This window comes from Gadus chalcogrammus, chromosome 8 (genome assembly GCF_026213295.1).
Source record: "Gadus chalcogrammus isolate NIFS_2021 chromosome 8, NIFS_Gcha_1.0, whole genome shotgun sequence".
NCBI lineage: Eukaryota > Metazoa > Chordata > Actinopteri > Gadiformes > Gadidae > Gadus > Gadus chalcogrammus.
Genome location: NC_079419.1, coordinates 8,210,061 through 8,224,755, shown reverse-complemented (window position 1 = coordinate 8,224,755; position 14,695 = coordinate 8,210,061). Strand labels below are relative to the sequence as shown.

At 43.0% G+C, this 14,695-nt stretch overlaps 1 protein-coding gene and 1 pseudogene across 1 annotated transcript; both read right to left on the bottom strand.

Moving 5' to 3' along the window:
* Positions 1–17: 17 nt before the first annotated feature.
* LOC130387292 (calreticulin-like) lies at positions 18–3,564 on the bottom strand. Its single transcript, XM_056596311.1, has 9 exons — positions 3,368–3,564; positions 2,849–2,958; positions 2,416–2,611; positions 2,174–2,268; positions 1,847–2,056; positions 1,456–1,569; positions 1,202–1,345; positions 1,017–1,109; positions 18–917 (listed from the first exon to the last, which is right to left on the bottom strand). The coding sequence occupies exons 1-9, from the start codon at positions 3,453–3,455 to the stop codon at positions 705–707; spliced, it is 1,263 nt and encodes a 420-aa protein (XP_056452286.1). The 5' UTR covers positions 3,456–3,564; the 3' UTR covers positions 18–704.
* A 4,024-nt stretch (positions 3,565–7,588) lies between these two features.
* On the bottom strand, positions 7,589–11,371 carry LOC130387235 (retinal homeobox protein Rx2-like; annotated as a pseudogene).
* Between the last annotated feature and the right edge of the window lie 3,324 nt (positions 11,372–14,695).

Sequence of the window (14,695 nt, the reverse complement as noted above, 5' to 3'; positions counted from 1 at the left end):
AAGTTGAAAGGAAACAGTTTGGAATTCCATACACTTTATAACAAGGCAACTTTAATGTGCACCACTACAAAGTGCAGAATGCTAATGGTATGAATGGTAAACTTTGGAACACTCAAAAGAAATGTGTACTGTAGGGTCAACGGCACGGAAAGGTGGAGTATATGTGGGTGGGGGGGAAATGGCAAAATGCACAGGAGTAACACAGAAGATACATTCAAACACTAGTCTCAATGTGTGATCCTGTTCTACATTTGCCAACAGAATCATTTCCTATGGTTAGTTTAAAAATTGAAGATGAAATCATTCAGTTTATTGGTTTAACTTTCAAACAATCGCGAGATGTGGAAGTACGGCGTTACAGCAGATCGTTTCCATGGGCAAATGCATTCAATCAATGACTGGATTTAGATCTTCCCGTTTTAACATCAAGGTATTCTGATTAGGGCGCAAGACAGTTTCGATTGATAAATTAGGATATTGAGAACAATTCAGATGCAAGCCGGCTCATTTTTCGAGAATGGATTAGAAAAGGATGGAGCAGTGAGTCTAGTTAACGCACAATTACCACCCAAGTTGGGCCATGTCCAGCTCTCAGGGGGAGGTGGATGCATGGCAGCCACAGTACTCCCTGACAAATAAAAAAACATTAAAAAAAAAAAAAAAAAAAGGACAGTGCAACAGGGCCATCTTCTGTCCTGGCTCTCTTATAGCTCATCTTTAGCGACAGCCTCATCCTCGTCCGCTTCCGAAAGGCCGTCCTCCTCGTCTTCCTCGTCCTCCTCCTTGTCCTCGTCATCGCCGTCGTCGATGTCGTTGTCGGCTTCGTCTTCGGCCTCAGCGTCCTGCTCCTTGGTCTTCTCGTCCTCCTCCTTCCGCTTCAGCTCATCCTGGTCTTGTTTCATCTTCTTCTCTGGTTCCTGCCGAGGGGAATGCGGCGAGAGAGAACGGTTCGTTAACGACTGTGCCGAGGGGGAAAAACGTGCCGATTGATTTAATTCATCCAGCCGGCTTCCTACCTTTGTGGCTCCCCATGTCTCGGTGGCAAAGTCTTCTGCCTCCTTGATATCATCTGTGATCTGGAAGTTGTCGAAAATGGTGCCAGATTTGACCTGGGAGAGAAAAAAAAGGGATTTCAACGAGTTGAATTTTCATCCTCAATACAGCCAAAATGAATCATGTTGAAGGATTTTTTTCCCCCTACCTGCCACAGGTCCAGGCCCAGGATTCCAATGTCGTCAAACTTGTAAATGGCTGCATCAGCGCTGTACTCGGGATTGTCGATCTCGGGGTGCACCCACGCTCCTTTGTAGTCGGGATTGTCCACCTGCTTGGGTTTCCATTCTCCCTGGATTCAAATAAAAGAACATATATCATTTGTATCAGATGTTGTCCACATTAGATCTTGGTGACAGTACACAGCACTTTGTCGCCATGGAGATGTATCCAGGAGCTGACCTTGTATTCGGGGTTGGGGATCATGGCCGGCTCCCATTCTCCATCCATGTCCACGTCCCAATCCTCTGGCTTTTTGGCATCGGGGTCAGGGATGTTTTCTGCTTTGTCCCAGTCCTGCAGTTCAAAGGATTGGTCCAGAGTTAATTCCCCCTACACCTCGACCGATCAGCGGCTTTGCAAAACATTGGCCAAAGCAAGCTAGTTATCATGCAAAGCCCTATGTCGGCAAATGGAACAAACAAATCAAACGTTAAAAGGAAGTTTGTGGTTGTTTAGGTTTAGCAGTCAAAATTTAAACCAAGTGCTCTGCAATCCTGTAAATGCAAATATCAATGTAAAGACCAAGTGCAGTAATTACAGTAGACAACCGTCGCTAAGGTAGATAACCCACCTCTGGCTTCACGTCTTCGGCGTCGTCGATCTTGGCGCGGTCGTCCCAGTCCTCGGGTTTCTTGGCCTCTGGGTCCTTGACCTTCTTGGATGGCAGGAAGTCCCAGTCCTCCTCCAGAGTGCCAGACTCCACCTTCTCGTTGTCGATCCTCACCTCATAGGTCTGATCCGGGTTCAGGATCAGGGTGTACAGATGTGTCAGCTCGTCGTCCTGGACATGAGACAGAAGGGGAATGAGTACGCATTGTGATCAGCGCGGGTGTGATTACTTCTTTACTGGGAGCAAAGGGTATACATTGACAATATGACCTTGAAATGATAGAATTACCTTGCACTTGATCTCCTTCTTGATGAGGTGATTAACGCCCTTGTAGTTGAAGATGACATGGACCTTTTTGGTGCTGTAGCCGCAGATGTCAGGGCCTGCAGGACAAGAATAAACTTTACCAATGCAGGATGGGTTCATACCGCACAGAAAAAATAGCACTGTAACTGTATGCCTTCCTAAAAATAGGATTAATTAATCTACTAGACATTTAACCAGGGGCTTTCTCATCATATTCTACTTACCAAACATGATGTAATACTGAGAATCTCCATGCATTGCAGTCTGATCCAGTGTTGAGGGGAAGACCTTCACGTATCCACCCCCACAGTCTATCTTCTGCTCATGCTTGACTGTGAACTGGATGATAAGAGTCTTGCCCTCATTGCTAAAGGGCTCAAACCGGGCTGAGGCTGCATAGAAGCGCGCATCCTGGCTTGTCTGTAGGCCTATGGACGAGAAAACAAATACTTTTTACTCTAGACAAATCAAAAAGGTATTGTTAGTTCAGTTGTTCGGCCGATATACATGATATAAGAGTACAGTGAGAAAACGTATAGATATTCCGTTCATTGATCTTTGCCACATAAGCTACTATGCTATGATAGCACTATTCAAATTCAGATATTCATTAAACATAAGGATGTAAATGATTGCAATAGCTTTATGAGGAGTAACGTTAATCACCTTGTCCGTCGCAGCATCTCCATAAAAGTCTCCTGCGGTTAGTTTCCACTCTCCGTAGTCAGACTTGTGCTTGGAGTTTACCCAACGACTTCTCCATTCATCTGTACAGTAGGAAGGAAGGAACAGAATAATGATATTGTTAGCTGCTTAATTCGCTTCGATCCTTTTTGCTTCGAAACATCGTGCAAAATGAAGTATTCAACGGGGCTCCTGCCATCCGGGGTTGGATGGCAGATCCAACCCTATAACAGACCCATCAACAAATGTTAGGCCACAATGAACCCCATCCTTAAATGGCATTCTACAGACATGCATTTCAGCCTGTTTCGGCATATAAACGATACAATGAATATGGACTGAACAAGAAAAAGCTGTCGTTGGTATTAGTGTGTAACTAATGAAATCACAATTTGCCAAATACCATAGTTAGACGTAGTTAACTCCGCCTAGGTAGCATGCGATAGATTAAGCATGTGTGGTGCATAAAAAAAGGATCTCCACCCTACTTACCACCATCAAGGAATTGTTCTCGGAAGTACTCAGTTGCATGGACGATGTACAGTGTAAGAATTATTGCAAATAGCCCTAAGGTCTGCATTTTTGCGAAGCTATTATTTTCCACCGTTGACCACGTCGTATCTGAATGGGTATTTTGTGTAGAAGGAGGAGGAATTTTGGAGTTGCAAGAGTGAACAGATGTCTCACTCTCATTGGTCGACCAGACAGTACACCTCAACCAATGGCAGTAGACCACGAAACAAATTTCTTAGACGACCGACCCCAGATCAGCGGAAGTGTTCACCACTTGTGTTTTTGTTTCTTTAAAAGGTCCATGGTTTACCAGCATCAGAACTCTACATTATCTCAATATGTTTATCGTGCATTATTATTTTATAAGTGCACTACCGATACTTTCCTTATTTTTCATTTTCTCCATTTTGTTATAATGTTTTAAGTTTACATTTAAACAAAACTACAATAATTATCCGACAGATGGCGCCACATTCCAGATACTGTATGTCCTTGAACCACACATACATGCCTGCCTGGCCCTTTTTCAACCCTGGCAAGGTAGTCGCCTAGCATCGTCCATGGTGAGTACATGTGTACCACTGTTACCTGCCTGTTTGCATCAGGAAAATATGTTCTTAATCCAAAACAAATACTAACCATACTTCACTAATTATCACGCAGCAACCCCGTACGGTATGTTGTTATGTTCGTAATATGTGCTGCGGTGCATGTCAACAACACTAGTTGCATGAATGCCCTCGTCTGGTTGCGTCTGTATCTATTTATGAATGTGCTGTGCTTTTGAAAGTCCGTGGGAAGTCGTACACGGTGCGCACACTTGTACAAGCTTCCTCAACTGAATGAGAGAGAAGAAAAAGAGAGAAAAGAAAAGACGCATGCGCTCGCCATCCAATAAGTGCCCACCCCACCCCCTGACCCCCAATTATGTCAAGAAAAGCGGTCTTAATCAAACCCAATTAATTCCGCCCGTTTCCCTTATTATTTCCACCGTGGACCACATCCCGCTAGCCTGCTCACTGAAACGCACGCTTAGCCAAACAATATAACGTGTAATAATAACATGAAATTAATTACTTTCCCGGATGTTTTTCCTTTCAAGCCTCATTTAAATGCTGACAGGTGTATTCAATTGCATACTCGTTAGTAGGTCTACGTTTTGCTTTGTTCAATGAGTGTAATGGACGATTTGAACGGATAAAAAAACATAAATAAAGGTAGTGAATAATTCTAACTTTATAAGCATAGTTCTTACTACTGACTTGCACCATTTATGGTACAAATATGAGATAATGGCCATGTGCGAAATACTAGGCATAGGAAGCCTAGTCTTGGATTGATCATTGATCATTAAATATAGGCTGTAAGTGGAGCAGTTATGGAAATGTCGTGTCAGCCACGCTGTTGTGGGGTTTTAGAAGAAACAGAATGTTCAAGACACAAATGGTAATCACGTTGACCTTGCAGGCTTAAATATATGGGTGTTGCAAGTAAACCCACTCTATCCCGTACTTATGGTCACCTGTCTTTAATCTGCAATAATTCTAAACGGTTTTTTTTTAAATGCAATGTAGACATTTTTACTTCTGTCCCATTCTAGGCTACTGTAAAGTATTGTACTTTATTTTGAAAAAATATATATTTTTACTTTTTCTCTTGTTCCCTGGTAAAAAAGCTGTCCGACATCATATGGATCACAGAAAAGGCTAAAAATAGTCTGTTATTTAGTCCGGAATTTATTATTATATAAGCCTACCTTTATCCTCCCCTTCCTCCAATGACTTCTGCCTCACCTGCGTGTCGTCCTATATACGTCATCTTTGAGGAGGGCCACACAGGCCAGTAGGTCCATGTGTAGCATCATGGCTAGGGGCCCCTGCAGCTTTGCAGCTGGGGCCCCCAACACCCCTGGGGAGAGCTGATGGAGTGGAGCCTCATCTGAGTAACGGGCTGGCCCTGCCCGCCAACCCAGGGGAACACAACAGACCCTCTCCCCCCACCCCACACCAAAAAAAACCTCACCAAATGTTTCTGTGAAAAATAAGGCAATGTGGTTGTCGCAATGGACGGTTATAACGGCAACAGTTTTGCAGATCAGTTGGTTTGGTGAATATTGTTGTATGGTCAGGAGTAGGAGTAACATGTTTTGAACTAAGAATGGCTTAACAGTGGGACATGCAAATGTTGACCCTGTCCTTTAAAGCTGAAGTATGCTATTTTTGTGAGGGGTCGATGAAAAAGGGGTTGGATCAAATTTGCTCTTTGTGGTTATGAGTATACGCAAAGAAAGTAATACATTTTTAGTTTGAAGATTCAAGATTCAGTCTGTTCTGTTACAAACCAATCTTTATTGCTTTTCTTTTGCACACAGATTTAAGGAAAATAAACGTCTAAAGAAACGTGGTGTGATAGAAAACTGCAAAATAAGCAGTTTAATTTAATAACATCTTAAACACTTTCACAGTTCCATGTATATTTGTATATAAATGTCCATAGGTTATTTTTTCTTTGGCTTTTGTGGTCCACTGTTACAAACAGGGTTTGTTATAGCAAATAAAGTAAAAAAATGTACACAAAAAGTTTAAAAAAAAATATTTACAGCAAACACAAACTTCTTGCTTTTTCTAAATGCCTTTATGTATGGCAAATGTCAGGGATCATTGCTGAGCAGCATTGTACTGTACATGTTTTAACATGCACAATAAGAATTTAATTTCTCTTTTCTTTAGTTTAATAGTACACAGATTGCACTAATTATTTTCCTAGCAAATAATTTTAATTTTTATTTAGAGTGCTGAGAATACTTTATTTTTCATAGTAAAGGGAAAATAAAAGAAGGCTTACAATCAGCCTTAGGACTATCACAAGATGAACGATAGACGGACGATGCTTCCACATTGGTTAAGTGAATGACCCATCAGGATTGCATCTGCACAGACACTCACCCCCACACACACCCTGGCCAATTACCTTTGTCTGTGTGCAACGTCAGTGCAAATTAATCCAACTTTAAACATTGTGATCCTATAACAAAGGCAACCAGTGCTTCTTCCTAGAGGTAGGCAAGGTTGCCAGCACTTGTATATTCTTCCACACAAAATCCATGTTTCTCTGGTTAACATAAGAAAAGAATGCAGTAAGGAGCAATATTTACCAATAAAAATGTAATTAATGGACTTTAATGGAATGCTAATTAAGAGTATGCAAGAGCAAACTGAAACCCTGATAGGAGTGACAGGGGAGGGGGCCTTCTGAGGGCATTTGGTTGGACACTGAGAAACTGGGGTTAATCGCTTTAAAACCGGTGATTAGGTGTTAAGAGGTATGCTTGTCTGCTTAAATTAGCCTCCGAGACAGATTGTGCTGGGTGACTTTGTCCACCCGCCCCTACCACAAAGGGGGAGGGGGGCAATATTCACAAAAAATAATTTGAATAAGCTCCAACTACCAAAGTTTCGTATTCTATAAATGAATGTTAAGTCATAGTTATAAACCTCCAAATCTCACTTATTAGTGTACTCTTTGAGACATGTGATTTGAAGCTGATTTCGTAAAGTAGCTTGTGATTTATTTTGACCAAAATATGGCCAATAGATTGTGTAGATCCCCCTGCTATACCAAAACATCTACAGAAGTCTGGTATCGAGGATCATAAGCACAGGGATTGTCAACCGGCCAAGGGAGCAAGGGAGCTCAGGTAATTTCATACAATCCAATAAAAGTAATATGACATAATGAGGGTTTGATATCATAACTCTCAATATATATATAGTACATCTCCACGTAATATATGCCTAGCCAATGTACTAGCAATTAATCAAACACAATTTGCATATTCCTTCACCATACTCCTCTACTATAGGTTGTATCATCCTCATCAACATAAACCATTTAACCAATAATTTTCCTACAAGGTTACAGTCCATGAGAAAAAAACGAAATAGTCATGTCGGAATGTGATAATCTTTTGTGACGCAAGTCCAAAACTGTTCTTCACAAGGTTACAGCATTCAAAATATTAAAATCCATTCTATAATTTTGAGAGTTGCCCATTATCCTCAAAAAAACGTCCAAAACATTCAAGGTGATGCCTTCTCCTCTTCAGAGGAACATCCCCAAATACCCGCCAACATTTTGTTGTAAACATTTACCGGAGCAGCTTTAAGATCCATTCTGCACGCTTTAGCTATTCCCAGCGGATCACATGTGCTGCCATGTCTTATCATGGACTGAATGTGCTCTTTGGCCTTCATCCTTAGCGCTGCGATGCTGGAACTCCTCGCTCCTCCATGGGGTACTTGTCATTGAAGCTGGGGCGGGCATTGATAGGGAGGAGGGGGCATCGACTGCATACCTGGACCATCCCCGGAGGGGTGTTTAGGAAGCCGTGGCTGGAGTAGGGAATGCTGCAGGCCTTGAGGCGGACCCATGAACCCGGGCATGGATGTGTAGAGGTGCGGAACTGGACATGGGCGAGGCCAGCCAGGGATCCAGGGGCATGCTGTTGGCCATCTGGCCCACGCTGGAGGGCATAGGGGCGCGGTTGAAGGAGAGAGCATGGGGGAGTCGTGGAGCTTGCATGCTGCTGGTGTCCATCTTGTCTTGGCGGCCTCCCCTTGGCTCTGCGGTTTTGGAACCAAACCTGGACGGAAGACGGAGCAGGTTAGCAAACATGAGCTGACAAACATGACATGTGCTGCCTGCTATGCCATCAAGGGTCGGGATTCGACCGATATGGATTTTTTAGGGCCGTAATGATTTCTCTTCTTTAGCGGATACCGATATTCTCTCCTACGCCGATACCGATTTTCTTGAGCTGATTCTACTGATAGATGAATCGTAAAAAAAGACACAATGATGTCTAGTTCTTCAAAGTCTCAATTTAAGAAAGGAAAATGTATTGAACCCTTGTAAATCATACTGGGCCAAATATATCTATATCTATCTATATATAATAATATATTATACAGTATATCGACCGATGCCAATACACGTAAAAAACACAAATATTGGCCGATATATCAGTCGGTCACTGATCAAGAGCCTCCATACCTGAACGCGGACTTCTGGGCAGGTTGACCTTCATGGCCAGCTCCTCCCGGCTATAGACGTCACGGGGTAGTGGGACTTCTCGAAGGCCCTCTCCAGCTCGTGGATGTGGTTAGGTGGTGAAGGTGGTGCGGGTTCGCCCGGTGCTTCTTCTTAGGGTGGTCGTTCGTCCTCTGCAAGGCTCCGGGGACCCCCGTCGTCACCAAAGTCCTTCGGAAGCTCAACCCATCCCCTCCTCACACTTCTCCCCGAGAAAAGGCCAGACTCTGCGAATCACAGAGAAACCCAATGAAATCCATTGTTACATTATGTTGTTAAGATCTGTACTTCATGCAGAATGCTAGGTGTGTTTGTTGAAGTGCATCATCACCCAAAGAGGAGGTTTTCTTTGCTTTATTTCTGAAGCAAGCCTATTCATTAGAATAATTGCTAAATTCACTCATATCTTTTGATAGTGACACACTTTTGACAGTGGGCTACATCTTTCAAAAGCCACCTTGCCGAGTCACTCAGTCGTAACCCCAAGGTGGCAGCATATATATTTGGGGAGCTCTATTCCTTGGGCACAACATAATCCTTTGTATCGTATCTGGTATACCACTCTACGATAAGTAAGTCACTGGTAAGTCAATCAATGAAAGTGGATGGAGGACGTGGAACAATGGCTGATGCTGACATGACAAGCAACGGGGTTCCTCTTGTCTCTCTATTCAAGAGGGGAGCGGCCCCAGCCAGGCCTGCCATGGTCTACTGGCCAAGGGAAAGTAACTAATACTTCTTTCATCTCATCTAGCCATCACGTCGGTCACGCTTTTCGTCAGTTTGCGTCCAAGGATGCGGATATATTCTCCATGGTGTTGCAACTCAAACTGTTTCGCTGTGTGTCTATCCTATGTATGTCTATTCGCATATAACCCATCAGAAAGGTTTCGGATTGAATCCCAATTTTTTTGATTTTTAAGACATACTGTTTTGTTAATTCAACTGAAGGGTTAAGGCTAGGGATCTGTCAAGCTAATGCTTGGGAAGTGAACCAAAGGTTAAGGTGTATGCAAAAGCGCCTATCCCAATGCATCTTTCACTGAAATCGTCCTTTAAGTTGAGGAGTAATACGACCAAGACATATGCTGCTAGTTAAACCGGTAAATCCAAGGGTACAAATCTAGATGTTAAATTCCTAAACGTTGAACTGGGAGTGGGGGGTTCATATTTTTTTTAGGATTACAATCATATCCCGTCAATATCAATAAATGTATATGTAATGTCTAGATTACCTAGAACTCAACCTCTCTCAACATCCTGGGTAATAATACGAGAAATGACCCAATGATTTACTTTTAGTGTAGTAGAACTTATTACAGTTTGAACCTCTGTGACATCCATTTATAATGACTCGTAGCTTGAATTACATTCTATGGTCATGAAAGTAAACAGTTTTAATGATCAGCCACAAAAATAGACCACTATACATAATTCAGTAGTATTTGATGGATAGTTAGCATGGTAAATGCTATGCTATGCTTAACCTTCTTATTTTAGCTTGACTGTAAGTCAATAAAGCTTGAAGCATGATATGCTGCTAATAATTTAAATATGGTAAGCCCTGCTATTTTTATTGTTTTCTGGATGCCTCATTTTAAGTAAGTAACCTAAATATAATTTTAAATACTTATGCGTTGGCTTCAGCATGTTATTCTTTCAAAAGTTGCTGTTGAAACTGTTTGATCCTAAGTTAACATGTTAATACGTTTTTCTCAAAGTGAGAAACTAACTAACAAGCCTTGTCTGCGAGGTCTGTGCAGGATGTTGGCTGTGTTTAAGCATCTTTCACCTGGCCAGAGTCGGATTGGACTCTGGGTGTGTGTGAGGCTGCACACCGTGGCACATTGAGCAAGCAGTGTGCACAGGTTAGACCTAACGGTCTCCCCACGCTCAGGGATGAGATCTCCGTGCCTGATAAAAATGACATTAGCACCAGCACCTCTCATGTTTAATTATCTGCCAAACCTGTACAATAAATCGGCTTTCAACACCACCATCCTGCATGATGGTCGGTCTCGAGAGGCCCCACATTGGGCGCCCAGTGTACACAAGCCAATGCCCCACGCCCCTAGTGGGGCTGCAATACTCCACCTAGGGACCCTTTATCGGGCTCCTCTGAGAAAAAGGGTGCCGGGTGGGTGACGTTTGGCATACCGATATTATGATTAAAGTTTGTAGCCCAATGATACTATAGATCCTGGTTCACAATGCAGGTGGATCTCTCCCTGCATGTGTGTTGGTGATTGCTGGTCTATCCCGTGCCTATGATTAATCAATCATTGAATTAATCAATGAGTGGAACAGGTGTGCAGCCTACCCACAGTCCAAATTCAGGTCAGCCAATGCTTACCTAACGAGCCATCATCTACACAAACTCCACTTTCCTTCCTTTCATTCCTTCTTAAGCACTATGATAAAGGCTTCAAGTATATCTGTTTGGATAGGTATCTTGTCCACTGTGTTCCAACAAAATGTCCCCACCATGGGTTCTTATAACCGTTATTGCTGTCAGTGTTGATTTATATCAAAGGCGCAATGAACAGTATCCATACTTTCTCAGAACACTAATAACTATTAATTAGAGAGGTTTCCAAAGAACGTGCCCATGGTTGTGTGCCCTTTCCCACTCACCCATCGAAAGTGGAATGCTCGTGCTGTCGCCAGCTCTGAGAGGTAGTCTGTACGGATCGGAGGACGCCTAGCTTCTCAGGGTCGTCTGGTTGCCTCCGTTTCACCCCTTGTGGTAGTGGACTTCCCCAGCGTGCTGGAGCAGCGGGTCCTGGTCTTTGCTGAATCCCAGTACACGTCAATGCTTGGACCCTGGCCCCCCCGCCACTCAAACCCACGCCCTTTGACCTGTCGTAGTTGTCCAGGCAACCCATCGTCCACCATTCCGAGGGTATCCATTGACAAATGCATCCGAGAGAGTGATCTCTTCGTGTTAAGAGCAGAAAAAAAAGGATGTCGGGATGAGCGATGAAATGACGATCCGGAGGAAAGAAGGTGCGACTGTGTTGTTAAGTTCTCTCTCCTCGGCGGTCCGGGGATAATGAGTGAGGCCTCGGGACGACGGCCCTCTTCCAGTCTCGCTTCGAAAAGTTTGAAGCAAAACTGTCCCAGACTTCTATGTTGTTAGCTGGCAACAGGGGAAATCTGGGGGCAAAGTCGGAAATCATCTTGGTGAAATATAATGGAAATGAACCTGCTATGAGCAATATAGTCTCTAAACTGATGGCTTGTATGATCTCAAAGCACCTTAAATATTATGAAAATTGAATGCATCATTTTGTTACTGTTATATGTATGTTGAATATTCGCTGTGGCTCTATCTTTATGCTCTAACATATATAGGTGTTGTTTTTTTATTTATGTATTAATCAAATCTAGGGTTTGTTAATAGAAATGCATAATTAATAACAACTTAAATTATACATTATGTACCAAACCAAACAACAATGAGAGATTCTTCAGAAAACGATCAATATAAATACTTTTAACATATTGTTTTCTGTCAAACTCCTGAAATCAAATCGATTTGCATGAAAAAGCCAACAAGCAGAGTGTACCGATGTATCTAAACGCATGGCGAAGTCCGAAAACTTACCCTCTATCACGATGGTGCTGCGAAGAGGCTAGGCTGTGTGCTTGTGACTCACCAGTCCATAAGTAGACAAATGCAGCCAAGACACCTCGGGATGGCTACTGTAAGGCACTCCTACTCCCCCATAAGTCCTTGAGAATCCCCTGTGCCCTAAGTGAGCAAAGAAATCAGTGCTGGACCCCTCTGTCTTATCAACCCTGATGGAATGTCTTTCTGATGTGACAAACATCTCCTTCAACCGCACGGGACACCAGAAGCTCGCAAGGCAGTGGATGTAGAACCAAAAGGGTTTAAGACGGCTTCTATTAATTGGACATCCTTCCCCTTTAAGAATGATTGACGGTTGTTTCTGGTCAAGTAATTGCTCCAAATGTGCCCTGCATTCAGACCCAGAGGGATGGCCATCGCTAATGAAGCCCTTAACACAACTTTCTTTCAAAAACTCTATGCTCCGCAAGATAATGGCTCGTACTGAGATGTTTCGCTAATCCCTTCATTATAGACAATGTAAGAGGGGGGGTAAAGACACAGAGATGGACTCTAACTAGAATGGCTACACAAAGTAAAGACTTGTATTCATAGAAACAGTTGGATTCAGACACAAACTGCCTTCCGTGCACCTCCATGTTCTGAAGTGCGGTACAACATCAGGGCAAAAAAGCAAAATAACTGAATTGCTCATTGTTTCCTCAAAGCTTTTTATTCACCGACATGTCGAGCTTGAGAAGTACTTTGAAGATTGCTACCTTTTTGATATATTCATGTGCCTTGCTGGTTGGTCGGACCCAGGTCCAAATGGCAAAGAGTTAAGCACAGAATGAGTCGGATAGAATACAGTAAGAATAGTTTATTTAAATTAGTTCAATCTTTAAATACAATTTTGTTTTTGGTTGTCTCGAGATGAGATGAAAATGCACCGTTCGGGATCATTGTGTACGTAGAGAGAGTATTATAGAGTTGAACCTCCGTTCATATTCTAATAATAATATGCTCTTGCTCTTCGAGAGGAGAGGGGCTTTGGAGATGCAGATATAGAACCATGTGCTCGTCTCCTGTAGCTGAAGCTGCCCCCGCTCAAAGCCGTGGCAGCCAGGAGTCTCAGAGATCAAGCCTGTCCTTAATAAGCCTAACGACTTCACTTCCTGTGACATCAACTCGTGTATCTGGAGTGAACTCTACTCTGTAGCAATACAAACGGTGATATTGAATGCATTTTAACACTTGAACAACATTATTGTGCATGGAAAAAATTATAACTATAGGAGTATGAATGCATAAAAAATAAAGGATTGGTTGTTTTAGAAGTAGTTAGAGGCTGTTCAAGGATAAATGGCACAGCCAAGGCACATTCTTGAACACCGTCAAATTGTTAACTATATCCACGTTGTCCCATCATGTGCTGTGTGTAGAGCCCAGCCTCCGGGCCTGCTAGTGGGGCTGAGACACGGCAGGTTAGGACACATTATGGAGCTGATTGCTAACTCATTAAAGGAGCTCACTTAATGACCTGTCCCTCAGTGCTCATTAAGTGAGCTCGATGGGCTTAATGGCAATTGGTTAAATGACTTGGATGCAACATTGTTCCTTTGGTTGTTGTAAAACCTTTGTATCTATTTGTCTTTTTTTAATTTAAACTCATCTATTTTATTTCGACCCTCCACCCTGCAAATGTTCATGTATGTTATGTACTCCCTGTGGGTGCAAGAGTGTCTATGCTAACGACCTGCTAAGGGCCAATTAGAGAATAAACTGTAAATCTCTAGCTTTGAGTGGGAATCGAATTGAACTCTGATGCTGATTAATCTAAGCGATGAACGATTAAGAGGCTACATTTCAGATGCACACTTCGCTTATACCTCCACACGAGTAAGTTGAGGTCACATTAACTTGTTGTCTCGTGACTGATCTGCATAACAAGATCCCTATATCGCCCCGAGTGCTTGAACGCATTGACGTGAAAACATTGGCTGAATAATCATATTAACACATTATTATATTAAGGCTGCCCCTCTTTTCGATTTTCCCCCCATTATCCTAATTGAGTGCAAATTGGTTAAGATGGCGCAGCGTAGCTATCGAGCCTCTTAGTTTTATCAGATGACAGGTTAATCCGCGGTGATCCTATTAGGAGGCAGGCCGCTAACGTCTGAACGAGCTGTGTCAGCTTACAGGGGGAAAGGGGGTTGGGGAACAGCATGGGTCCGAGGAAGACCTGGACGAAGAGGAGGAAGGAAAGGGGCAGGGGATCACGTGGGGAGCAACGAGCTCAGGGGGTGGTGGCACCGCCTGGACACTTGGTCCTACAACAGGTTCCGGGTGCGCTGTCCTACAACCCGTTCCTGGTGCGCTGTCCTACAACAGGTTCCTGGTGCGCTGTCCTACAACAGGTTCCGGGTGCGCTGTCCTACAACAGGTTCCTGGTGCGCTGTCCTACAACAGGTTCCGGGTGCGCTGTCCTACAACAGGTTCCTGGTGCGCTCCGTAAAAACAGACACTTGTTGATGGTCATTTGAAGCTGAATGTATTCATCTTGTTATCTTTTACTTCATATATGATATTGTCACTGAAGTGTAATATATGTAAAAGAATAAACTAAACTAATATTTAGTTTAACA